This window comes from Bubalus kerabau, chromosome 8 (assembly GCF_029407905.1).
Source record: "Bubalus kerabau isolate K-KA32 ecotype Philippines breed swamp buffalo chromosome 8, PCC_UOA_SB_1v2, whole genome shotgun sequence".
Taxonomy (NCBI): domain Eukaryota; kingdom Metazoa; phylum Chordata; class Mammalia; order Artiodactyla; family Bovidae; genus Bubalus; species Bubalus kerabau.
Genome location: NC_073631.1, coordinates 121,561,066 through 121,588,630, shown reverse-complemented (window position 1 = coordinate 121,588,630; position 27,565 = coordinate 121,561,066). Strand labels below are relative to the sequence as shown.

At 42.3% G+C, this 27,565-nt stretch overlaps 2 protein-coding genes across 3 annotated transcripts in view; one reads left to right on the top strand and one right to left on the bottom strand.

Annotated features, from left to right (window-relative positions):
• Nucleotides 1-25,340, top strand: part of LMBR1 (limb development membrane protein 1) — a 133,338-nt gene extending 107,998 nt beyond the window's left edge. Inside the window, exons 16-17 of one of the 2 annotated variants that reach the window (XM_055591374.1) lie at nucleotides 19,816-19,977; nucleotides 23,481-25,340. In XM_055591374.1, coding sequence (XP_055447349.1) covers nucleotides 19,816-19,977; nucleotides 23,481-23,566 — 248 coding nt within the window. In that variant the 3' untranslated portion in view covers nucleotides 23,567-25,340. The remainder of the gene's footprint in view (nucleotides 1-19,815; nucleotides 19,978-23,480) is intronic. The other variant, XM_055591375.1, reaches the window with a different exon arrangement.
• Nucleotides 1,596-3,069, bottom strand: LOC129659704 (non-POU domain-containing octamer-binding protein-like). Its single transcript, XM_055591373.1, has one exon. The coding sequence runs from the start codon at nucleotides 3,052-3,054 to the stop codon at nucleotides 1,675-1,677; it is 1,380 nt and encodes a 459-aa protein (XP_055447348.1). The 5' UTR covers nucleotides 3,055-3,069; the 3' UTR covers nucleotides 1,596-1,674.
• Nucleotides 25,341-27,565: the final 2,225 nt, after the last annotated feature.

The following is a 27,565-nucleotide window of genomic DNA, read 5'->3' as shown; positions in this document are numbered from 1 at the left end:
AGAATACTTAAGAGCACACGTGTGCATGGCCAACTCTGAGACCGAGGAACAGGCTATCTCCTCCTTTGTAGGAAGTTCTATTTTAAAATTAGTTTTTAATAAGTATGTACATGAGCAAATTCTACATACAAAGGATATTAAAAATTAGATCTCAGGCTTGCATTCCTTATGACCACCACTTTTAATCCCAGTCCCTTCTTCAGAGTTTCCAAGAACCAGTTTAATGTGTATAGTTATTTAAAATCTTTTTCTGGGTACACACACACAGACACAGCACTGTGTAGAAAATTGAAAACTCTCTCCTGGGTATTACTTTGTGTGACTCCCTAACTTCAGTGTCCACCCAGTAGGAGTTAGAAGAGGTTTCAAACTCATTTCTTGTACCAGAATTCAGTCAGCTGAAAATGAATTTCAAACCAGAATACTCACCTCTTCCTGCTCAGATCACCTCTGGCCTCCGAGTCGCCCAGTCGTGTGGGTTTTGCTGTTGTCTTAATTGTTCTGCCGCACTTGCGCTTTGTAAGCCCTCTTCTCAGATCTCCTCTCTCTTCATTTCTGGGCACCACTCACTTTTTCTTTTTCTTTTTTTTTTTTTTTAAAGGCTTAAAATGTATTTTAATAAGTTCATGTTGCATTATTCATTTCTCAGAAAAACTTCAAAGGTATTAGGGACAAATCAAACATGGTACACCAATAAAAAATGCACAGCATAACTACCTAAGATAGGCAAAGCTAAGAGCTACCGTCTGACATTCAGCATACAGCAACCCTGTTCTCAAGATTGTACTAGGCCTATCAAGAAAGCTGTGAATGGCAACATCACAGACACAAAAGGGCCATTTCTGGGTTGTCCTTACCCAAGAAAAAGATGGAGGCAAGTTTAACACAAGATTTTTTAAAGATACACTAAATGAAAATCTCTAAGAGAAAATGTCTTCCTTGGGACATGAAAGGGTAATATATGGGACATAACAGAACCGTATGTATGTTGTCTGTGACCTCTGTGGACATGTGCCTGAATTCCCACCTGGGAGTGATTGGAACAGTGGGGCCAAGGTCATTGGGGGATGTTTGGTTTTTGTGGTATATGTGGCAGGATCTCTGGGGTGAGACAGTGCACTAAGTCATGTCCGACTCTTGCGACCCCATGGACTGGAGCCTGCCAGGCTCCTCTGTCTATGGGATTCTCCAGGCAAGAATACTGGAGTGGGTTGCCATTTCCTTCTCCAGGGGATCTTCCCAACCCAGGAATCGAACCCAGGTCTCCAGCATTGCAGGCAGATTCTTTACCGACTGGGGTGGCGGGGGGGTATAAGAACAAGAAAGCAAATAGAACAGGGTGGACAAAGAGTGGAATGATTAAGATTAATGGGGGCTCTAACTGGATCCATTTTGCCATGGCTCCCTGGCCCTCGCAGGCTCTCAACAATCACATGAGATTTTAGGAATGCACCACACAGAATTGATTAGTGAAAGGATATACCACATGGAACTGATTTGTGAAATATCACCCCTCCCTTACCCTTGCCTCCAACATACTCCCTAGAGTACTACAGGCAGGGAAGACCTAAACTATTGGGAGGAATCCCTAACACTTTTCCAGAGTAGAATTCGGCTAAGTCCAAAAAGGGTCCTTCTTTTAAGGGTTTTGGGAAACTAGACACTGCAATTTTATTAGTATCGGCGACGTTTGTTTGGAGCAAATTCAGCTCCAGGAGCTGCACGGTTGAATGCAGGAGGGGTTCCACCAGTTGCCCCAATTCCTTCCATTGTAGCAGCTTGGCCAAAGCGTTCAGTTGTTGGTGGGGTCAATCCCAAGGTTCCATCTGGCATCATAGTGGCTGGTCCTGGAGGAGCTGGGGTACCAGCTGGCACAGGAGCAGGGGGCATGGCACCTCTGTTGTTTATGCCCATAGCACCTCCCATAGCCATCTGACCCATCTGTATCTCTTGCTCTCTCGCATCAGGGAAGGTTCCCTTGAATCCTTCCTGCTGTCGTCGCATCATTTCTTCTTGTTGCCGCCGCATCTCTTCCTCACGGCGCCTGCGCTCCTCCTCCTGCCTGAGCTCCAGCTGCTTTCGTTTTTGCACTTCTTGATCGTGCAGCTCTTCCATCCTCCGAAGTTCTTCTTGACGTCTCATCAAATCCTGCCTCATTAGCATGACCTGGTGCTCATGGCGAGCAGCCTCCGTCTCCATCTCCAGCTTCTCACGAGCTTCCTTGATGTTTTGGTCCACTTGGTCCTGGTGCTGCTTTTCCATCTCAATAAGTGCCTTCCAGCGCATGGCAGACTCATACTCAAAGGAGCCAGGCTGTGCAAATCTGGGTGGCTGCTCTCGCTCTTTGTGAAATTGCTGATTCTTCATAACCAGCTTCTCTGGGAGTCCCTCCTCATCATCTAACTGGTCCACGGGCTCCACAGTCACAGGTCGAGGAAATGTGGTTAGCAGGAAGGAGCCTTCACTGCATCTGTCCAGAGCTTTCCGAGCAGCTGGCTTCCCTGAGAATTCAACAATGCCTTTTCCTGAGGGCCTGCCTCGATCATCCACAATGACTACAGCCCTCTCCACCTGGCCGAACACAGAAAAGGCCTCCTCCAGCAGTTCATTGCACACATACTGAGGAAGGTTTCGGACTGTAAGGGATGCACCGTGGCAGGCAAAGCGCACACGCGGCTGCTTTCCACGGAGTGGCATGTTGTCCAGTTCTACTTTGGCAATCTCCGCTAGGGTTCGTGTTTCCAAGCAGATAAAGCCAAAGCCCTTGTCCTTATGAATGAAGACTTCGCCTGCCTTCCCATATTTCTCAAACAGTTTCCTCATTTCCTCCTCAGTGATGTCAGGAGGAAGATTGCCCACAAAGAGCCGGCTACGCTGGGTGAAGGTCTTCTCTCCTGGTTTCCTAAAATTCTTCAGGTCAATAGTCAAGCCTTCATTCTGGCTGCTGGCTTGCTGCCCATCTGCAGGCATTGGTGGAGGTGGTGGCTGCTGCTGCTGATGCTTCCTTGGAGTGTGGTTTTGTTTCTCCAAGTTAAAAGTTTTATTGCTCTGCATCTTTGTACCCCTCCACCGACTGTTTTCTGCTCAGAGTAACGGCGACGCTACACGGCCTTTACCGTCCCGAGAAAAGCTCACTTTTTCTCCTTCTCCTTCTCCGGCCGTCCTTCGACTGTCTCTCATTGCTCGTCAGCCTCACCCACGCACTTGCCCCCACCGCCCTCCCTGAGCTGGGGCAGCAGCCGCAGCAGCCCTGTCCTCCATGTGGCGTCCCGCAGCTCCTCACGTAGGCCGTTCCCACAGTAGGACCCATTCGTGCATGTGTGTGCGTCTGTCCTCCCCGCTCCTTCCCTCCTGCCCTTACTCCCTCCTGCTCTTTCTCCCCTCCCTTGTCCTTCCCTTTTAGTCCTCAGGTACTTTCTATACCGTACACCAAACCAGAGAGTTGGGAGTTGCGTTAGAAACCTCCACGTCTTGTACCAACACCTAGCACTGCCTGCTTTCATCTTGTTACTCTCTCTCACATCGGGGCTTCCCCGGGGGTCCAGTGGTGAAGACTCTGCACTTCCATTCAGGGGGCATGGGTTTGATCCCTGGGCAGGGAACTAAGATCCCACATGTCACATAGCACAACCAGAGAAAAAAATTTTTCTCACATTCACTCTGCCTTTCCATTTCCTTTAATAAAAGAAAAGTGAAAAGAATCAGATTTGTTTATCAAGTAATCAAAGCAGAGAGTTGAGTGTATGATTTTAGTTTAATATGTCGTTGTGAAGGATTGCTCATGAGCTGGGTTTTAAACACATGTTCTTTTCTCTGAGGAGAGTAGAGTAAGAAGTGCGGCCAAAGCAAAAAGCACTAGTGTTAGTCATTCACTTGTGTGTCTGACTCTTTGCGACCCCGTGGACTGTAGCCGAGTGGGCTCCTCTGTCCGTGGGGTTCTCCAGGCAAGAATACTGGACTGGGTTGCTATTTCCTTCTCCAAAGGGTCTTCGCAACCCAGGGATTAAACCCACATCTCCTGCATTGCAAGCAGATTCCTTACAACTGAGCCACCTGGGAAGCCCTAAAAGCACCAGGGAAGTGTTTAGTTTTTCAGATGAGGCCGTGACATTGAGAGCTACTCTGGAGGCCCCCCCATCTCAGGAGAGTTTCTCTAGGAAGAGAGTGAGTGGATCTCTATTGGAGATCTTAAACGTTCACTTGTTTTAAAATTAGTACTTTAGGTTTGTTCTTGGACTATGATTATAGTTCCCTTTCATTTAACTTTAGTTTGTATTAAAATTCATATACATTACTTCATCTGGACTAGTAAGTTAAATTGCCTTCACATTAGGACAAAATGTATTTGTAGCATATAAACAGTGATGACTAGAATTGATTTGATATTTACAAGCACACTTTCCCATCTCCAAGCCCACACTGGCTCACATTGTTCCCACAACCCTCTCTCCAGCTTTGCTCTACCTCTCCAAGTCTTCTCATTCTGTAAAGACAGGTCAGATTCTCTGTCACGCGTGAAAGGTGTATCAGATTCTTGCTTCAGCCTTGTGTTACACTTGTTTTAAAAAGAGAAAAAGGAGTGAAGCATTGGACACATACTCCAATGTGTTTGAACCTAGAATACACTGTGCAGAGTGAAACGAGCCAGGCACAAAAGGCTACATAGTCTGTGGCTCCTCTCGCATGGGGCGTCCAGAACAGGAAAATCCGTAGAGACGAGAGTGGGTTAGTGGTGGCCAGAGGTGAGGGGGCGGTGGAGAGGGCTGGGGTAGTGATAGAAATGTTTTTCAGTTAGATCGAGATGGTGGCCAATACTTGTTCTCTGGCTTGACTTGTAATCTTATCCCAAGGGTAAATTTTTTTCTTAAATTTTTATTTGTTGATTTTTTTTAGCCTAGCTGACATACAATATTAGCTTCAGATGATCAGCACAGTGATTTGATGCTTATGTACATTATGCATTGATCCCCACAATAAGCTTAGGGTGAGCATCTGTCATACAAAGTTATTACAGTGTTACTGACCATATTCTCCATGCTGTATATTAAGTCCCTGTGGCTTATTTATTTAATAACTGGAGGTTTGTACCTCTTATCCCCCTTACCTCTTTCACCCACCCTCCCACTTGCCTCCCTTCAACCTGTTTGTCCTCTGTATCTGTGAGTCTGTTTTCATTTTGGTTTGTTTTTTAGTTTCCACATATAAGTAAGATCATATGGTGTTTGTATTTCTCTGTCTGGCTTGTTTCATGATACCTCTCGATCCATCCATGTGTTGCAAATGGCAAGATTTCAGGGTTTTTAATGGCTGACTGATACTGCCTTTGTATGTATGTAACTATGTATATATTGTATGTATTACGTGTCCTTTATCCATTCCTCTGTCAGTGGACACTTAGGTTACTTCCATATCCTGGCTGTTGTGAACAATGCTGCAGTGAACATCGAGGTGCATGTATATTTTGAATTAGTGTTTTGCTACTCTAGCCTTCTTTTCATTTCTGTTTGCATGAAATACTGTTTTCCACCTCTTTTCTTTCAGTCTGTGTGTGCCTTTAGATCTGAAGTAAGTCTCTAGTGAGTAGCATATAAATGGGTCTTGTAATTCTTCTTCTTTTAGCCACCGTATGCCTTTTGATTAGAGCATTTAGTTCATTTATCTGTTTTAAAATAATTATTTATGGGTACTTATTTATTACCAGTTTGTTAATTGTTTTTAAGGTTTTTGGGCAGTTCTTTGTTTCTTCATTTCTTCCCCTCCCTTGTGATTTGATGACTTCATTTAATGTTATATTTGTATTTCCTTCTGTTTAGTTTTCGTGTCTTTTTACTGTTTTTATGTTTGAGGCTGCTATGATATTCGTGCATAACAGCCTCCTCTGTATAGAGCAGTCCATTTTAAGTTGATGGTTGCGTCAATTTGAGCAGTTTGTAAAAAGCACTGCATCTTACCCTCTTCTTCCTCGCACTTTATGTGTTTGGCATCACATTTTATATCTTTCTATTTTGCGTGTCACTTGACGATTGTTTTAGATATGGATGTTTTTCACTACTTTTGTTTTTCAACCTTTATGCTAGCTTTACTGGAGCTTCCCAGGTGGCTCAGTGGTAATGAATCTGCTTGCCAGTGCAGGAGATGCAGGAAATGTGGGTTCGACCCCTGGGTTGGGGAGATCTCCTGGAGGAGGAAATGGCGACCCGCTCTAGTATCTTGCCTGGAAGATTCTATACATAGAGGAGTCTGGTGGGCTGCAGTCCAGGGGTCGCAGAGCGTCAGGTGACTGCGTGCATGCTACTAGCTTTACAGGCCGCTGAGCCATTACCTTTATGTTTGCCTTTACTGGTGAGATTTTTTTCTTTTATAATTTTCTTGTTTCTAGTTATGGCTTTTTCTTTTCCCTGTAATGAAGTACCTTGTGAAGCCAGTTTAGTGGTGATGAACCAACTTTCTTAGCTTTTGCTTATCTGGGAAATTATTTCTTCTTCATTTCTAATAATCTTGCTGGTTAGAGTATTCTCGGTTTTAAGTCTTTTCCCTTCAGTACTTTGACTATATCGTGCCAGTCCCTTCCGGCCTGTAAAGGTCATACTGAAAAGCCAGCTGGACTGTGGGCTCCCTTGAATGTGATTAGTTGTCTTTCTCTTGCTGCTTTTAAGAGTCTTTCTTTAATGTTTGGCATTTTAATAATAATGTGGCTTGGTTTGGGTCTGTTTGGGTTCATCTTACTGGGGAGCACATGCTCCACCCCTCTCCCCCACCAACGTTTACTCATGCTCTGATGGATAGCTCAGCACCCCTCTTTCTCCTGCACTGTGTTCCTGCTCCCAGTGCTTCCAAGACCTCTGCCATTAGATTAACTTCCAGCCTCTGCACGGTGCACAGGACGGCATTTAAACCTAGCCCCACCTGTGTGTCCCGCTTCACTGCTTGCAGCCCTGGTTCAGGCTGCAGCAGGGGTGCTCTTCAGATGTGTTGGGATAGGAATCAAATACAGCTCTGTCCATTATGTCGTTGAGTGTGTTACTTTGTCTGTGGTGAATAATTTCATTACCACCTATTCGCTGGCACAACCTAACATGTCATTTGAGAGTCATCTCAGCCATTAACTCCACAGATAAAGTTTTCCTTGAATTTCTCCCCCTTTAAGCTCCCTCCTGCATACTCCCATAATACTTCTCTCTGCTGCTGCTGCTGCTAAGTCGCTTCAGTCCGACTCTGTGCGACCCCAGAGACGGCAGCCCACCAGGCCCCCCTGTCCCTGGGACTCTCCAGGCAAGAACACTGGAATGGGTTGCCATTTCCTTCTCCAATGCATGAAAGTGAAAAGTGAAAGTGAAGTCGCTCAGTCGTGTCCGACTCCTAGGGACCCCATGGACTGCAGCCCACCAGGCTTCTCCGTCCATGGGATTTTCCAGGCGAGAGTACTGGAGTGGGGTGGCATCGCCTTCTCTGGATACTTCTCTCAGTCCTCTGCTTATCTGCCGTGTCACTCATCACACTGTATTCTGACTGCTCACGTTTTGCTCCACAAAACTGGTCTCCTTAAGGAAAGCTGTGGTCAGGTGTACCCAGTGTCTGCATGTAGCATTTAGGTCATGTGTGTGCAACGAGGAACTCATGTGCTTTTCAGTTTTCCATTTTACTTAACTGTACAGAGACATCCATGAAGGGAATAAATGGCATACATACCTACTTGTAACTCTTACAGTACTGTGTGGGGTTAGGAATATGATAGCAACTCAAAAATACTGTAAAATGTGACTCATACCACAACAGCAAGTGCAGAAATAAAGAATTTCTAATTAAATCTATTTGGCACAGCCATACACTAATATATCCATGCATGGTATGGAGTATATAGTGTGAAGCCTGTTAAATACATTTTAACAGCTTTATTGAAATAAATGAAAATGACATATTGTAAACTGTACTCATCTAAAGCGTGTAATTTGATAAGTTTTGCCTTAACGTGCGTGACTGTGAATCTGTCACGACAGTCAAGACAGCGAACAAGTCTGTCGCCCGCAGATGCTCCCTTCTGGCCCTGGGTGGCTCCTCCTCATACCGTCCCCCACTCCCCGACCCCTGTGTCGCCAGGCAACCACTGACCTTTCTGTCACAATAAAAGTAGTTCACATTTCCTAGAGTTTTTTGTAAGTAAAATCACTTACTATGAACTATTTTTGTTTCTTTAACTCATTGTATTTAAGATTAACCCATGTTGTATGTGTATTTATCTGTCACTTCCACTGTATAATCATAAGGGATGTGACTTAGGTCATACCTGAATGGTCTAGTGGTTTTCCCTACTTTCTTCAATTTAAGTCTGAATTTTACAATAAGGAGTTCATGATCTGAGTCATGCTCCTGGTCTTCTCCTGATCTGCAGAGAGCCTCTCCATCTTTGGCTGCAAAAAATATAATCAATCTGATTTTGGTGTTGCCCATCTGGTGATGTCCATGTGTAGAGTCATCTCTTGTGTTGTTGGAAGAGGGTGTTTGCCATGAGCAGTGTGTTCTCTTGACAAAACTCTATTAACCTTTGCCCTGCTTCATTCCGTATTCCAAAGCCAAATTTGCCTGTTACTCCAGGTGTTTCTCGACTTCCTGCTTTTGCATTCCAGTCCCCTATAATGAAAAGGACATCTTTTTTGGGTGTTACTTTTAGAAGGTCTTGTAGGTCTTCATAGAACCATTCAACTTCAGCTTCTTCAGCATTACTCATTGGGGCATAGACTTGGATTACTGTGATATTGAATGGTTTGCCTTGGAAACGAATAGAGATCATTCTGTCGTTTTTGAGATTGCATCCAAGTACTGCATTTCAGACTCTTTTGTTGACCATGATGGCTACTCCATTTCTTCTAAGGGATTGTTGCCCACAGTAGTAGATATAATGGTCATCTGAGTTGTATTCGCCCATTCCAGTCCATTTTAGTTCACTGATTCCTAAAATATTGATGTTCACTCTTGCCTTCTCCTGTTTGAACACTTCCAATTTACCTTGACTCATGGACCTGACATTCCAGGTTCCTGTGCAGTATTGCTCTTTACAGCATGGACTTCACTCCCATCACCGTCACGTCCACAGCTGGGCGTTGTTTTTGCTCTGGCTCTGCCTCTTCATTCTTCCTGAGGTTATTTCTCCTCTCTTCTCCAATAGCGCACCTACCAACCTGGGCGGTTCATCTGTCAGCGCCATATCTTGCGTCTCATCATCAGCCCACATTAACCCGCAGGGTGTAGTGCTGGTGTAGAGACGAGGACGTCAGTGGGACACAACTGAGTTCAGAAAGAGACCCACGCTCACGCATAGACGGACAGCTGGTTCCCAAGAGCAACTGAGTGGGAGAGAATTCTCAAGCTTCAGTGACTGGTTACCAAATGCCAAGAAATAAACTTTAATTCATACCTTATACTATATACAGAAATTTACTCAAAATAGGTCACAGACCTAGGTATAAATCTTCTAGAAGAAAACACAAGAGAGAATCTTTGTGACCTTGGTTAGAGCAAGACTTAGCATAGATGACACCAAAAGCACAATCCATAAAAGAAAGGTTGCTAAGTCGGATTCCATCCAATGAAGAACGTCTGCACTTGCTAAAATATTGGCAAAAGAATACAAAGACAAGCCACTGAATGCGGGAAGTATTTTCAAATCACATATCTTGATAAAGAACCTTTATCCAGAGTATGTAAATAGCACAAAAAACTCAACAATATGAAAATCACCCTAATTTTTAAAATGAGCCAAAGATCTGAATAAATATTTCATCAAAGAAAATATACAGATGACAAATGAGCACATTAGTCATCTGGGAAATGCAAGTTAAGTTCACTACACACCTATTAGAAGGGCTGACCTTAAACTGACTGACTATACCAAGTATTGGTAAAGATGTAGAGGAACCAGAGTTTTCATGCACTTGTGATGCAGACATAAAAATGGCATGAGCACTTTGAAACAGTTAGGCCATTCCTTTAAAACTGAAATATACGCCCAGGCATTCCATTTCTATTAACAGTTACTACCCAAGAGAAATGAAAGTCTAAATTCATACAGAGACTTAGATGTGAATGCCCATGGCAGCTTCATTTATAATAGTAGCTAGAAGCTGTAATGGAGAAGGAAATGGCAACCCACTCCAGCGTTCTTGCCTGGACAATCCCATGGACGGAGAAGCCTGGTAGGCTGCAGTCCATGGGGTCGCACAGAGTCAGACACGACTGAAACGACTTGGCAGAAGCTGTAAACAACTCAAATGTCCTTCAGTGGGTGAATAGAAAAACAAATTGTGATATATACAAACAATGCAATAATAGAAAATAGACTATGTCCTTGCTAGTCATTTTGTCATCTGTGGCATTTCTGGGTTGGTTGTTTTTCCACAAGCCAGTGTGTTCGTCAGTTCCCAGCTGAATACTCGAGGTCCTCTGTCTCCCTCCCAGGTTCCCACCCTGTGCAGCTGTCCAGCCGCTGTGCTGTCCCGAGCTCCAGCCGCGCCTCTTTACCTTGGTGAGGCGGCTGGATTCTGTCCCTCTTCCTTTCCACTCTGCATTCAGGAAGCCCTCTTTAGGTAGGAGCTACGGCAGACAGCAGTTCATGGGGTTGCAAAGAGTCGGACACGACTGAGCGACTGAACTGAACTGATGGCATTCAGAGGACCACGTTGCTTGTTTCTCATCTCTTAGCATCATTGACCCTCATTGCTATATGTCCAGGGTCTTGAATACCACAAGTTTGCATATTTTGTCCAGTTTTTTGATTAATGAAAGTGTGAGAGACTGTCTCCTTTATTTAGCTTTGGCTGGACTCTGAAGTCAATGAACATATTTCTAATTGATGTACTATAATGAAAACTTGTTTGCAGAGTAAGACTGGTCAGATTTAAAGTCTTTCCTTTAACAACATTGTCTTCCATTACCCCTAAAAAGTGGGACCTCTTGTTAGTTTTAGAATTTTTGTGTGTGTGTGTGAATAAATAAAACAATTTACAGTGAGGTTATTTACATTAGTCCTGAAATTAATGATGTTCATGATTAATTATGGATTTATATTCTTTAAGTCACATTTAATTTTTGATACTGTGTAGGTAAATTTTATATCAAAAGCCTGGTTTTAGAGAAGGGAATTTAAAAATCTAGTCGAGATAATAATTTATACTAACTATTATGGGAATCCAGAGAGGGGGAAAATGTGTTAATCCCAATATTTTATCAGAGAACATTCAATTTATAAATTTGCTTTCTATAGCAAAATGTATGTGCTCTTTTTGGCAGTCTTTCATTAAAGCCATGGATATTCATGGCAGCCATTTGTATGATATGCCAGCAAACATGATTTATTGAGAAAGTTACTTTAATGGTCCTTTTGGTGTGTCAAGCTTTATATATTCTCTCACAACTTCTTGCTAGTTAAGGAACATGAATATGCTTGCTAAAAGTCAAGTTGACTCAGGTGGGCTAACAAACGTAAATTCTCTTGACTCATATTGCAGGTGGAGTAATCAGCTCTGTCTTGAAGTGAGGTTTTGTCCTTAGTTCTTTTATAGGTATGGATAAAAAAAAGATCTTTATTCAAGGAACTATGCATAAGACATTTTCAGTTTAATCCTAGTGCAGGGAGCTGATTTCGTGGTTTATTGTGAAGAGTATTTTATTGACAGATAATTCAGATAATGTAACCATATGCTTAGCTGCTGCTTACTAACTGAGCTTCTTACCTGGTATATCTTTTAAAGAAATGAACTTCTGAATGGAAATAAACTTTTCAGTGTTTGACTAGGAGAGTTGTAGTTATTGTTGTTCAGTCACTCAGTTGTGTCTGTCTCTGCAACCCCATGGACTGCAGCATGCCAGGCTTCCCTGTCCTTCACCATCTACCAGAGCTTGCTCAAACTCATGTCCATTGAGTCGGTGATGCTAACCCACCATCTGATCCTCTGTTGTCCCCTTCTTCTCCTGCCCTCAGTTTTCCCAGCAACAGGGTCTTTTCCAATGAGTCGACCCTTCGCATCAGGTAGCCGAAGTACTGGAGCTTCAGCTTCAGTGACAGTCCTTCCAATGAATATTTAGGATTGATTTCCTTTAGTATTGACTGGTTGGATCTTCTTGCAGTCCAGGGTACTCCCAAGAGTCTTCTCCAGCACAATTCAAAAGCATCAATTCTTTGGTGCTCAGCCTTCTTTATAGTCCAACTCTCACATCCATACATGACTGCTAGAAAAACCATAGCTTTAATAGACAGATCTTTGTTGGCAAAGTAATGTCTCTGCTCTAATATGCTTCCAGTGAGGAAGCATCTTTTAATTTCATGGCTGCAGTCACCATCTGCAGTGATTTTGGAGCCCAAGAAAACAAAGTCTGTCACTGTTTCCATTGTTTCCCCATATACTTGCCATGAAGTGATGGGACCAGATGCCATGATCTTCATTTTTTGAATGTTGAGTGTTAAGCCAGCTTTTTCATTCTCCTCTTTCACCTTCATCAAGAGGCTCTTGAGTTCCTCTTCACTTTCTGCCATAAGGGTGGTGTCATCTGCATATCTGAAGCTATTGGTATTTCTGCTGGCAGTCTTGATTCCAGCTTGTGCTTCATCCACCCTGGCATTTCACATGATGTACTCTGCATATAAGTTAGATAAGCAAGGTGACAATATATAGCTTTGACGTACTCCTGTCCCAGTTTTGAACCAGTCTGTTGTTCCATGTCAAGGACAGTTAAATAACATTAAATAATTAAAATTATCTTATGGTTAGTAGTATTTTAAAATTTGCTGCCTTAGTACCCTTTTATGTCTTTCAGAAATAGAGATTTTGAAGTGTTTTACATTTGTACAAGTCTTTATTAACATGTCATTCACCCAGGGGATTTTTGCAGAAATTTGTGCCTGTGGCTGACTATTTGTTATATAAGTGAATAGTGAAACACTTCGATCAATATTTGGGTAACAAAAGACATATTAATACATCTCTGGTCAATAAGTTGTTAAAACTTTTAAGTATTGCTGTTTTTTCTTAAGTGTTGGTATTATCAATAAAAAAAGTACACTAGTCCAAATGGACTTTATAGTTCAGTCACCCAGTTGTGTCCATCTATTTGTGACCCCATGAACTGTAGCATGCCAGGCCTCCCTCCTGTATATATATGTGTGTGTGTGTGTGTATATGTATATGTGTGTGTATATATATATATGTATGTATTTATATATACTTATATAGGCTATTCCATCCAAAAGCAGAATACACATTCTTTTCAAGTGCCCAAGGAACAGTCTCCAGAATAGATCACATGCTAAGCCTCAAAACAAGTCTTGGTAAATTTATGAAAATTGAAATCATATTAAGCATCTTTTCTAACAGCAATGCTTTGGAACTAAAGAGCAGCTACAATCTTTAAAAAATTCCTGAGACTTCCCTGGTTTGTCCAGTGGCTAAGAATCCATGCTTCCACTGCAGGGGGCGTAGTTTTGATCCCTGCTTGAGACCCCACATGCTGTGTGGTGTAGCCAAAAGATAAATTCTCTGAATCACCTTTGCAGAGAAAATGAAAGTGTATTAAAAAACAAACAAAAAACTTCCCAGAGCACAAACATATGGAGGCTAAGCAACATGTTCCTAAGCAACCAATGGGTCACTGATGAAATCAAAGGAGAAATTTTAAAATACCTATAGACAAATGAAAACAGTGAGCCAAAATCTATGGGGTTCAGGAAAAGCAATTCTAAGAGGGACATTTATAGTGATACAGGCCTACCTCAGGAAACAAGAAAATTTTCAAATAAAGAATCTTACAGAGAAAGGAGAGCAAACAAAACACAACATTAGTAGAAGGAGAGAGTCATGAAAAATCAGAGCAAAGATAAATAAAACGAAACTTAAGAAAATAGAAATCAATGAAATTGAGAGCTGGTGTTTGAAAAGAAACAAAATTGATAAACCTTTACTCAGACTGATTACGGAAAAAATGTGAGGGCCCAAATAGCAGAAATTATAAAGAAGACATTACAGCCTACACCACAGAACTACAAAGGATCATAAGAGATTACTAAGAAGAACTGTATGCCCCAATAAAATGGACAGCCTAAAAGAAGTGGACAAATTCCTAGGAGTGTACAGTCTCCCAAGACTGAACCAGGAAGATATAGAAAATATGAACAGGTAGTTACTAGTAATGAAATAGAAATGAAAACTCCAACAAACACAAGTCCAGGACTAGACGGCTTCATAGGTGAATTCTAACAAACATTTGGAGAAGACTTAACACCTGTCCTTTTCAAACAGTCCAAACAATTGCTTAGGAAGGCACACTGTCACCCTGGCATCCCTGGTATTAAATCAGACAAAGATATCACACACACAAAAATTATTGTCCAATATCACTTGAGTCAGCATGTGCAAAAATCCTCAACAAAATCTTAGCAAAGTGAATTCAACAGTACATTAAAAGGATCACACACTATGATCAAGTGGGATTTATTCCAGGGATGCAAGCAAGGATGGTTAAATATCTGCAAATCAGTGTGATATATCAAATTAAGAAACTTGAAGTATGCAAATCATATTGCATATCTCAGTAGATACAGAAAAATCTTTTGACAAAATTCAGCATCCATTTATGATAAAAACTCTGCACAAACTGGGTAGAGGGAACATACCTCAACATAATAAAGGCAATATATGATAAACCCACAACTGACATCAAACTCAGTGTTGAAAAGTTGAAAGCATTTCATTAAAGATCAGGAACAAGATAAGGATGCCCATTCCTGCCACTTTTATTCAACACACTAGGGGAAAACCTAGCCACAGCAGTGAGACAAGAAAAAATAACTAAAAGGAACCTAAATTAGAGAAAAAGTAAAACTACCACTGTTTTCAGGTGACATATACTAATAGAATCCTACAGACACTGCCAAAAAACCACTAGAGCTTATCAATGAACTCCATAAAGTTCCAGGATGTAATATTAATATATAGAGATTAGTAGACAGAAATCTGTTGCATATCTCCACACTAAAAACAAACTATCAGAAAAATTAATTTAAAAAAGAATCCCATTTACCATTGTATCAAAAAGAGCAAAATACCTAAGAGTATATCTAAATAAGGAGATTAAAGATCCATGCTCAGAAAACTATGACGTTGATGAAAGAAATTGAAAGCAACAAAAACAGATGAAGGGAAATACAATGTTCATGGATTGGAAGAATTAACACTGTTAAAATGACCATACTACCTAAGATAATCTACAGATTCAGTACAATCAAAATACCGATGACATTTTTCACAGAAGTAGAACAAATAATTCTAAACTTCGTGTGGAACTATATAAAAGATACTGAAGTACCAAAACAGCTTTGAAAAAGAAGATTAAAACTGGAGGTCAGTGTGCCCTGATTTTAAACTATACCACAATACTACATCCATCAAAACAGCATGGTACTGGTACAAAAACAGACATATATGTCCATGGAGCAGAATAGGAAGCCCAGAAACGAATCCATCCACCTATGGTCAATTAATCTGTGACAGAGGAGGCAAGAATATACAATGAGGAAAAGAAAGCCTCTTCAGTAAATGATGTTGTGAAAAACTGGGCAGCTACATGCAGAGGAGACTGAACCATGTTCTCACATCATGCACAAAAATAAATACATCACAGGTTAGAGATGTAAATGTTAGACCTGAAGTCATAAATCTTCTAGAGGAAAGCATAGGCAGTATGCTCTCTAACATTGGTCTTAGCAGTATTTTGGGGAGATCTGTTTCCTCAGGCAAGGGGTGCAAAAGCAAAAATAAGCACATGGGACTACATCAAACTAAAAAGCTTTTGCACAATGAAGGAAACTAAACAAAATGAAAAGGCTGCCCACTGAATGGAAAAGATACTTGCAAATGATGTATCCAATAAGGAGTTAATATCCAAAGTATTACAAAGGATCAATGCCAAGAAACCAAACATCCCAGTCCAAAAATGGGCAGATTTAAATAGACATTTCTGCAAAGAAGACATACAGATGGCCAAAAGATACATAAAAAGATGCCCAGCATCATTAATTATTAGAGAAATGCACATCAGAATTACACTGAGGCATCACCTCACACTGGCCAGAATGGCCATCATCAAACAGTTTATATATAAACGCTGAAGAGGGTGTGGAGAGAAAGGAACCCTCATGCTCTGTTGATGGGAATATTGATTGGTGCAGCCATTGTGGAGAACAGTATGGAAGTTCCCTAAAAAACTAAAAATAGAGCTACCATATGATCCAACAGTCTTACTCCTGGGTAGTTTTCTGAAGAAAATGAAATCCCTAATTAGAAAGTAAATATGTACCCCTGTGTTGATTGCAGCATTATTTACAGTAGCCAAGATTCGGAAGCAGCCTCAGTACCCATGAACAGATGAATGGATAGAGATGTACGTGTGCGCGTGCACGCGCGCGCGCGCGCACACACACACACACACACAGGAATATGACTCAGGCGTAAAAGACTGACATGTTGCCATTTGTGACATGGGTAGACCTAGAGGGCATTATGCTTGATAAAATAGGCCAGATAATGACAGATACTGTGTGATTTCACTCACATATGAACTCTAGAAGACAAAAATGAGCAGCCAAACAGAATCAGAGTCACAGACACAGAGAGCAGACAGGTGGCTTCCGGGACTGGGTGGTGAGTGGGAGAGAAAAATAGGTGCAGGAGATGAGGTCTGCAAAATTCACAGGATCTCAAATGTACAGTGTGGGGAACATAGTCAATAACTAGATGGTGGTCATTTTGAAATGTATAGAAATACCAAAGCACAGTGTCATGTCAGAGGAACTGACATAGTGTTTTAGGTTGATTATACTTCAAAAGCAAACTCTTAGGAAAAAAGATCAGATTTGTGGTTACCAGAGGCAGGAGGTAGAGGAGGGGGAATTGGATGAAGGTCATCAACAGGTACACATGTCCAGTTATGAGAGAAATCGTAGGGACATGATGTGCAACATGACAAATATAATTATTTGCTGTGTGTTATATAGGAAAGTTGTTAAGGGAGCGAATCCTAGGAGTTTTCATCACATGGAAAAAAGTTTTGAAACTTTTAAAATTTTGTATCTGTTTGAGGTGATGAATGTTCACTGATCTGATCTTAATAATCATTTCATGGTATATATGAGTTAAAACATGCTGTACATGCTAAACTTATGCAGTGGTAAGCTGGAAAAGAAATAAGTACATTTTACAATTTTTACTGTGACAAAATCCTCTTAGACATTTTAGAAAAGTGTTTATTTAAGACTTCTTTTTGTCTATTAGAAGATTTTCAGAGTTGAAGAGCTTTGTAGTACTTAGCTGATATTATATTTCTAAAATGTTAAATTCTGAACAACATAGTCTTCTGGAGCTCGCTCCTATAATCTCTGATGTTTTGTCTGAAGCCCCAGTGCATCCACAGTAGCACTAGGCTTCTGGGTTTCTGTCTGAGGCCAACCTGAGGTGTCTGTGGCCAGAGCCTCGAACAAGAGGGGTTGCTCTTCTCCTCATGTTTCCCACTGGGTCTTGACCTGCCTCTGCAGACACCAGGGCTAGCCAGCTGAGAAGCTCTAGTGGAAGCACCTTTCCATTGTTCGTAACGTGCCTTCCAGTCTCACTGTGTGAATTCTCACTTACTGCCCCTGGCTTCCCTCTCATGGGGCGCGTGACACACAGCAAGTTCTGGGTGACTCTGAATTACTAGTTAGCATGTAGCAGAAGTTTCCAAAGTGGAGTTGGTTTCCCCATAAATTCACAAAGTAAGTCATTGGGCTCTGTGGAGAAGCTATCAGAACTTGTATTTATTTTTATTGCTATAGTTTTTTAAGTCTGTCTTTTGTGTATAAAATAATATATAGGTCAGTGAGTAGTATGTATATAGTTTTCAAATAAAATACACATGTAATGGGTATATATACTCTAATTTTATTTTTGCTAATGGTAGTGTATGATCAAAAATTTTTGAGACCAGATCAGACTTGTATAGAGCATCTGGGCAAGGTTTTACCCTGTGATGTGTCAGCTCCTCTTTAAATGAGCTTCCTGATACGCACAGTTGTGTGTGCGCATGCACGTGTGTCCCTCACCGGATGCTCAGGAGTCTTGGGCTCTAAGGATCGAAGATGCTTATCTGGGATCCCCGGGCCATGAACCCACTGAAGTGTGTTTTTGGGAGGACTGCATCTTGTTTACAGTTAACTTCCTAGGTTAAATTAAGTAGTACTTCATTTGAAAAATAATATGTATAATTAGACACATGTTCCTTTTAACAAAGTCTTAGTAAGTCTTCACTCAGAGAAACTGCCGCCGAATCGTTGCCATGGCCTTGTGGTGTGACCTATGCTATACGTGCTACTAGGGTCTGGGTCCCTTCTACCTTCTTTGAAAAAGCATGTTATTGTACATTTCCATTAATCTTGTATTTCCTTAAACTACTTTGGTAGATTATTGTCTCTCAGATTCAGATACATTGGCCCTGGATACATGTGGTTACACGAGACCTGCTTTTTGATACCTGCTCTTTTTCTGTCATCTCCATGAGCTACTTTCGTAGAGTCTGTCCAGATAGGAGGTGATGGGATTGCGTTGAGTGGGGATGAGAGTTAAGTTTGAAAGTTAGCTGATGAGGTGACGTTAAGTTTAGTCAAAGCTGTTCTTGAAATTCTTAGGCCACCCATAAAATGAGAGGTGCGTGATTTTGGATATACAGGTCCTTAGTGGTTAAACTTTATATGGCCATGGTGAGCTCTCCAGCTTCTTCCTTAAAGAACATCAGTAGTCCCGTCACCTCTCACTTGACTGACCATTTGAACGCTGTTTTACTTATTTATTTACCTGTCAGTAGTCGGAAAAATCCTTCCATATGCAGACTCTTTCCAAGAAGTATTGAGCCGAGGGCATGTACTTGTTGAATACAATGACTAGTCAGACTTTTTTAAAGAAGACTTGTTTTTTACATGTCACAGGTGAATTTAAGTGGTGATGCATATAGAATACAACTGCACTGCGTTTCTAGCGTACGCAGCAGGTACACTGCATCTCAGCTGTGGCCATTCATTCCACAGGACTGCAGCATCCAGTTCACATATGTAACGTGTGTTTTCTTCCCCTTGGAAAGGAACCACTCTATTTGTTTATTTGTTAAGTAGTAAGTTTTAAGTATGTGCAAGGCATTGCTCTGGGTTCTGGGATCATAGGGCTAAAAACAAGAGTCTCTATTCTTATAATTCTGCAGGAAGTAGGCAGTAAATGAACCACAAAGGAAAAGAAACATTTCAGATAGTGTGTGCCTTGAAGAAACATTATCAGGGTGGTGGACCTTGGCAGGTCAGCTGTTGAGGGTAGAGGAGACAGGTGGCCTCTTAGAGGAGGTGACATGTGAGCAGGGCCCTGTAGGGAGGTGGGACAAGGGTTGGGGCAGGAGAGAGTTTGTCAGTGTCTCTTCCATCACAACCCTCATTTCCTGTTTTGGGGAATGGGCTGCACCCACTTTCCACACAGGAGCAGCACAGCGGGTTTCTTGTGGATGCAGGGAAATGCTGAGCGAGTGACCCGTTTCAGCTTCGTTGCTCACCACTGCCAGAGACTGACACGTGGACAGTTGCTTAGGCTGACTGGGGTTGGCCACAGGACCATGACTGTCTGTGATAACCGAGGATTCCCACTAACAGAAATGAGGAAGCCCATGGAATTTGATCTGATTTGTACTTTATCTTGGTAAATATATATTTATATAAATAGATTGTACCTGATTTACTAAGGGCTATTTTATTTATTTTAACAGGAATCACTAGATTTGACCTGCTTGGAGACTTTGGAAGGTTTAACTGGCTGGGAAATTTCTATATTGTGCTATCCTACAATCTGCTCTTTGCTATCATGACCACACTGTGTCTGGTCAGAAAATTCACCTCTGCTGTGCGAGAAGAGCTTTTCAAGGCCCTAGGTAATCCTGAGGTTTATGGGTACTTTTTCTCTCTTTCTACTTTAATAATTTTAAGTTTTCAGCTAATTTTAAGTCTTTACCTATTCATTTTCCAAATGTGTGAATCCTTTGAGGTCACATTCCTGAACCCACTGCTTATTGGTTATGTTCTTGTATAAGATTACTTCATTAAGCCTCATCTTTCTCATCTATAAAACAGTGATAATATCATCCTCAGAACTGTTGTGAATATTAACTAAAATAGTTCTCATCAGGGCCTAAGGGAAGTCCTGACACCCATGAGAGCTCAGCAAGAAGTAGCTCTTTTATTATGATGATGAGAGCAGTTGTGATGAACTGAGGGTGAGGTGCAAGGCTTATATTCTGGTAATGATGCCTCTTACTGTTTTTTAGTTTAAGATTTTTTTTGAGAATTGGATTTTGTAAGTTTCAGGCTGACCCACAATTACAGTTCTCTTCATAAGTCAGATAATAATTTGGAATAAAAATATTAGTGTTTGGCATTAATAAGAGAGAGGGCATTTATTATGTATTCCATGAGTCATATGCATTGAGACAGTATTAAAAACTCATAGATTTGGCTAAGCTATAAAAGGTACAGATGTCACCCATGACCGTATTTTTCATGCTTACTTCAACATTAGTGATAAGCATATTTCAGGCTTTGTATTTTGGGAATACCAAGACAATATAAACTGTCTTGCTTTTAAACCTTCTTGGGTTTAGGGTGTGTAATTTTATAAAAGAGGGGAAAGGTAGTGATTTATGGTTAGAAAGTCCTGACATTAGCTCATTTACCTGAACTGACACCATGTGAATGCTCATAGCCCACGTGCCTCTGTGGCTCTGAGCTGTTGCAGAGCACAGCGTAACCGTGGTGCCTTAAGGCCCTGATCGCACGTACAGGGATGTCTGCCAGGCAGACCACAGAAAGCTTTACACACCACCAAGCTTTCCAATCCTGATGCTTGAAAGGATGGCCACTGGGAAGAAAAAAGGACTTCAGATTGTCTACTCGTGTCTGTTTTACTGCGAATTTATCCTAGGAGACAGTGGCTGATGAAATACTGGGCAAAAAGGGAAGAGTTACATCTCATTTCAGCTGAAGCCCCAGACACTTTGGGGATTTTAATGCCCAGGTTCCATAATGCTGGTCAGATTAAAATCTAAAGATAAAGTGGGAATCAAACAGTCCTCTTAGCCAGATGTTTAGAGTTATAATTTCATATTTAGCTTGTTGTAGCATCAGCAATATTAGTTACCCATAATCTCAGATAAATTCCTACTTATCATTCACTAAAATGAGATGGTGGTGAATGCTGCTGCTAAGTCACTTCAGTCGTGTCCGACTCTGTGCGACCCCAGAGACGGCAGCCCACCAGGCTCCGCCGTCCCTGGGATTCTCCAGGGACGAACACTGGAGTGGGTTGCCATTTCCTTCTCCAATGCATGAAGTGTCCTTCTCCAGTGCATGAAGTGAAAAGTGAAAGTGAAGTCGCTCAGTCGTGTCCAACTCTTCGAGACTCCATGGACTGCAGCCTACCAGGCTCCTCCGTCCATGGGATTTTCCAGGCAACAGTACTGGAGTGGGGTGCCATCAAATTGCAGTAAATTTAGCATTTGAGTTGGGTGTTTCGGATATCATCTTGCTAAAGAAGTCTTTATTAAAATAGTAAGATATGGGACTTCCCTGATGGTCCAGTGGCTAAGACTCCAAGCTCCCAATGCAGGAGGCCTGGGCAGGGAACTAGATCCCACCTGCCCCAGCTAAGACCTGGCACAGACAAATAAAAATGAATAAATAAAGTAGTAAGATATAATTTACCCTAAGGTAAAGCTTGTGTATGTTGTATTGGCTCTTTGACTGTAAGAGGCAGTGGTGTTATCAAGAGCTATGTAGAACATCTAATAAATACAGTTTTCCTAAGGTTTTCTGTTACTCTTTGGAACGCTCTAAGGAGGCAATGCTTGATACCTAGAAAAAGATCCTCATTAAGTGTATATAATGTGTGAATGATCTGAAATCTTAATATGATTTCACTGAGGATCATATAATTTGATCAGAAAATATAAAACTTAACCATCTCCTTTCTTTTCTTCTTTTGTGTGTTGGGGGTGGTGCGGGAGGGCTTTTTCCCTCTGCTGCTGTGGGTTGAGAATCGCAGTCTTTCTCATAGAGCCTCTGGCACAGGGCAGCCACTGGGAATTCAGCTGCCGTGATGGTGGAGCCGGTGATGATTTCTACAGAAGAGAGACACTGTAGTTTTTCCGAATAGATAACCTGTGCCCCACCCAGGTTTGAGAAGTAGCTCATCAGAATAATGGCCCCTGAAGGGGCTGAGTCTCCGCGAAGGCTGACCACCTGGTGGCCGTGCGCCCTGCAGCCGGCCTGTGTTGGCGCACTGCCCCGTGTCTGTGTCCCGCTGGAGCTGTAGGTGCCTTTCGTCACTCAGCGGCTCAGCCACTCCTGAAACCGGAACTCGGGGTGGGTGTGTGTGTGTGTTTGACTGACTTATTTTTTCCTTCCCAGTCATCCATCATAGACAGGCTCAATTTCACTTTTTTTCCATGAAGATATGCAGGTGATAGAAATTTTAAAATTTGGAATGTTGTGTTGGCTTGTGAGGGGTATAAAATTGTATATCAAGTTAGCTAGAAAACTACCTGAAATTTTAGGGGGAAAAATCATCCAAGTATATTTTTACAAATATCTGAGCCTCATAAAAATCATTCCCTGGAAATCTTTTCCATGGATGTGCTGCTTATGTGTTCTTGAATATCTTTATGCTTCGTTTTGTTAAAGTGCTCAGAGCTTTAGTGCCAGTTAAATACTTGAAACTTCCTACCAGCTTCTGTGCCCACACAGGCACAGTGCTGCCCAGTGTGTCAGTGCCCTGGTGAGCCATCGCCGCGTGATAGAGGGCAGGAGCATAGCTTCCAAGGCAGGGATGCGCGTTGACTCTGTGTTCAGGTTGCTCTTGGTCCTTTCCTTCTTCTTGGTAATATTCTCCATTGTTTTTCTTTTTACTTGCATGCTTAATGTCTTAGTGTGTTTTCCCCTGCATTTTCCTGTGAGTGTGTATGTATGAGTGTATTTTAAAATAAAAATGGGATCATCTTTGTTTCAGGTTATTCCCCAAGAAGGGCACTTGAGGATGGAGATAAGCTTGCAGGCGCAGGTTCATTAGAAGTTGCTCCTGGGGCCGAGGTGGAGGGCGTGGCGGGGCAGGGGCTGTGTGGAGGGCAGGGGCTCTGCACTCAGCGGAGGAAGCTGAGCCTGCCCTGTGGGAGGCTGGGTGAGGGGACGGCTCCTGCATGAGGGGAGGCTTGGCTTCCCGCCAGGCACCTATCTTCAGCGGAGGCCCTGGGCGCTGCTGGTGGGGCACGGAGCCCTTTCTTGCTGCAGGGAGCGTGCCACGCGGCAGTCTCCTCAGGAGCACCTCATGTTCTGCCCAGCCTCTCAGCAGTGTGTTGGTTCTTACATTTTCTTCGTTTTTCTGCAGGGCTTCATAAACTGCACTTATCAGATACGCCAAGGGATTCAGACACAGCAAAGCCTTCTGCAAACGGGCATCAGAAAGCACTGTGAGGCCCGAGCGCCACTCTGCAGTCGAGAGCAAGCACCCCACACTCGTGACATTCCCGCCAGCCAGGCCGTCCTGCTGACCGTGGTCCATGTGTTGGGCCTAGGCCTGCCCGTGTCCCCGTCTTCATAATTTGAGGGCTTGGCTGTCGCAGGTCGTCTCCTCTTTGTTTGCCTTTGGGTGGACCTTATAGTTTCCAGCCAAGCGCAGGCTCCTCCAGGCAGCGCGTCTTCTGGGGGACATGCTTGCTTGCATCAGCTGTGCAGCCATGAGTATGTGAGAAAAGGCAACTTTGGGGCTTTCTAAGGATTCATGTAAATCTCATTATATAGTCCATTCAAAGTGTAGACACCTACATGAAAGGCATCCTTCCTTAATCCTCAGATGGGCAGTTTCTGCAAAACATGGAAGTTGGTAGGTGTTACCGCAGTGGCTGTGTTGAGATTGTAATGCTCGCAAATGGCGTTTTCTACTTCCTTCAAGAAAAAACAAAAGCATAGTTCTGACTTAAGCTACCAAATATTGACTGGAATTTGAGTTAAGGGAAAAATACGCACCTCTTGTAACCCTGAGCCTTGGTAGATGCGAGGACCTGCCTGCTGCCTGAGCGATAGCCGTGGCAGGGTGTGTTGCGTCGTCGCACTTTCTGACAGTTTATGTGTAAATAATTCATATTACCTCTCACAACATAGTTGCCAGTGTTGAATACACTTGTAACTTAGATTTTGCCTTATAGGCTGTATGTACACTCAGTTTTTTTTTAAACATTTTTTTCAGGAATCCCGTAATTCCCTGTACTCCTGTGTCCATTATGGAACCGTAAATCCTCTGTGGTAGAAAGCCCTTCTTTCGCCTTTGGTCACTTCTGCACATGCCAAGTTAAGCCTCAGACTTAGAAAGGTGATCATTTAACACCAGAACACACAGCGTCGGCCAGCGTGCGTGGTGTCAGGACCGTTCTGCAGTGCATCGTGACCTCACGCTCATTCAGTTATTAAACTGTAAATAATTGCAGGGACAGGTTCTTGACCTCAAGTCCACTGAGTAGAAACTATACCGTGGTACTCTGTATCACCCTCGCTAGGTTAGAGCACCAGAAGCTGTGCATCAGAAGCAGGAGGTGGGCCCCTCACACGCAGTTCCTACCATGAGGCCTAAAGTGCGTGTGCCCACATGCACTGTGTGTGTGGCCGTAGAGTGTCTGTGTTCAGACACAGGTAAAAGAATCGTTTTCTCAGATTGTTGAATTTAAAGGTTCTGGGGAGAGAAGTTTATGAAAAATAGGCTGTATGTATTTGACGAAAAATTTCCACTAAGAACCAAAATTATAAGAAAAAGTAACTCAGCTCCATGTGTAGACTTCTTTATTTACACCTCTGCATTTCCTTCTGAGTTTCTCTTGTTACAATGCAGCTTAGTTTTAAAACAAAAGAACATTTTGTGATTCTAAATGACCCTCAGTAAATACAAGCAGTCTAGTATGGGTGAATTTCTCAGCATAAGATCCACATACTGAGAAAAATTTATAAAAAATGGCTTTCTTCAGTTTTACTGGTAATTATACCTATTTAAGCATTAGTTGGAGGTTTTGATTTTTACTGAAACTTGCTTGCTTTGAGCAGACCAGGTCAAGGGGAGAAGAGAAAAAAGTTCCTTCAAATAAAAGAATATCACTTTTAACTTACACCACTTTCAGGGCACACATCCAGAAGAGCTTCTGGGTATTTGTAAGATGTCTGAAAATTTTTGAGTAAAGTATTAAACTTTTCAACATCTGTATCAACTCTTTGCTCATCTGAAAGTTTCTTTCCATCAGAGGATGTAAGCCAGGTTTGGATCAGTAAGGAGTGAAATGTATAATGGATTTTTCAAGCTCTCATTGGGTGCTTCTTCACTGCTGTGTGGAATAGAGGGATAGTTGTAACCTTGGGCCTCAGATGTGTTCTGTGTGAACAAATACAGGTCGTTACGTCCTCGGTCTGCATGTGATGACAACCACTTGAGACTACAGATACCCTGTATGTTCCCGGTCACATCCACGATCTCGTTCCTGACTGAAACGCTCATTCTAATCTCAGGCACTTCTCTCCGACACATGCTGGAGGCTGGTGCGTGGCCCTGTGCTGGGGTTGATGGAGGGCAGCACGTGGAGCTGGGCCCACAGCCAGAAGCGCCGTGGGGTGGGGTGGCGCCCACGAGGCCTCGGGCCGGAGGGCCCTGCGCCGCAGTCAGACGCCCGGCTGCCCTGCTCCTGAGCGGGCGGGGTACGTCAGTGACGGATTTAATACGGCTCCTCTCATATTTTCTCACTTCCAGGAACCAATGTATTGGTTCTGTGGTATTTAAATGTGTTGGTTACACATTTTACACATACAACATTTGTAATGATCTTCACTGATTTTCCAAGGTATTAGGTTTAAAATTTATTTAGCGTTATGTACATTCTCTATGAAAACGAACCTGCTGTAAATGTGAGACTTGATGTGAAGACCCTGTGTGCACACACGTTAGCACCTTCTGAGCCACGCTGAGGGGTGGGCAGCAGATGAGAACGAATCCTCGCTGGTGGTTGTCACTTGGGTGCGTCCGAGGTGCAGACACGCCTGACCTGGGGCAGTGGCTTCTGCCTGGCTGTGCTGGGGGCACAGGTGAGCCCTGTGGCCTCAGCGTCACCGTGCTTGCCTAGAGCACAGGCTTACGTCGTGCCCCTTGGTGGCTCTCTGTGTTGTTGGCACAGTTTAGTGTATTTAGTGTATAAAGGCAGTGCTTGCAATGAGGATATATGCAGTACTGACTGTTTACACTTTTAAAAACTGGTATGATGTTACTTGGAAAATAGTGTTTGGATGCACTGGCAAATGATTTTTGTTTACAGAGTGTTTTGTTTACAAATTATCAGTCTTGTTTGTTTCTATGAAATTACTTTTAGTGTGACTTTCTCAGAAATTAAAGTTTTACAAAAAGTGATTTCATATTTTGGTTTACAAGTACTCAAATATTTGTGTTTTTGTTTTTTTATCTTAAATACCCTCATGGCTAAAACTTAAGGGTGCAGGTTACGTTCATTTCAGTCTTACGAAGGGCAGTAGTTACTCTGGTGGAATGGTAAGTTGAGGAAGAAGTGGATGTTTTCTGCCCTTTTTGTTGGGGAGTTTTTGGTAGGTCAATTTCTTGTGACCTAAAATGATTGAAATCATGTATGTTATGTTATTTATTTGACTTAGATACGATTTCTCTAATTTTTTCCACTGAAGGACTGAGCCACATACCTGACTGTGGTCTGGGCAGCTTAATCCAGTCTTTGGAAGCACATGTCCTTAGCATCTGGTTCATTCACTGACAGAAGCCTCTCCGGTGAGGCTTTCAGACTTCTGACCACAGTGAGAAATCCAGTTTACAGTGTAACACACACACTTCTCTGCATACAAACAAAAATCTAAGAAAACAGTACCTGCTTTTACTGTGTGTGACACTTGCTGCCATTTTCTGTCCTGTTTTGTTTTGGGTTTTTTTTTTTGTATATATATATTTTTTTAATTAGATAGAAACCACTGAGTCATTTCCTGGCTGAAAGAATGATGAATACAAAGAATTGTTTTGGGTTTTGAATATTGTTCAGGTAAAATCCATTATTGCAGATACCACGGAAGCAAAAAGATTGAGTGTGAAAATTATTTGTTGCACTGCAAAGAATGTAATTAAAGTCAGTAGAAATTGCTGACTCTAAAACAAGTTTCAAAACTAAGTGGATTATAAGGTTGGGATTATAAATTTGGATTATAAAGTTTCAAAACTAAGTGATCTGTATGTGTTGAAGGAGTAGTGCTGGGAGCTCATTTTCAAGAGAAGTTACTTAACTTCCAATTCTTTGTAATTCAATTAGGAAAGTTTTTTTCAAGTTCAGGTGTAATCAGGTAGGCACTTCAGACAGCCCAGTCACTATGGGTGTGACTTTGGTGTGTGCTCTTCCCGGCGTGTGAAGAAGCCCGCTTCTCACAAGCAGG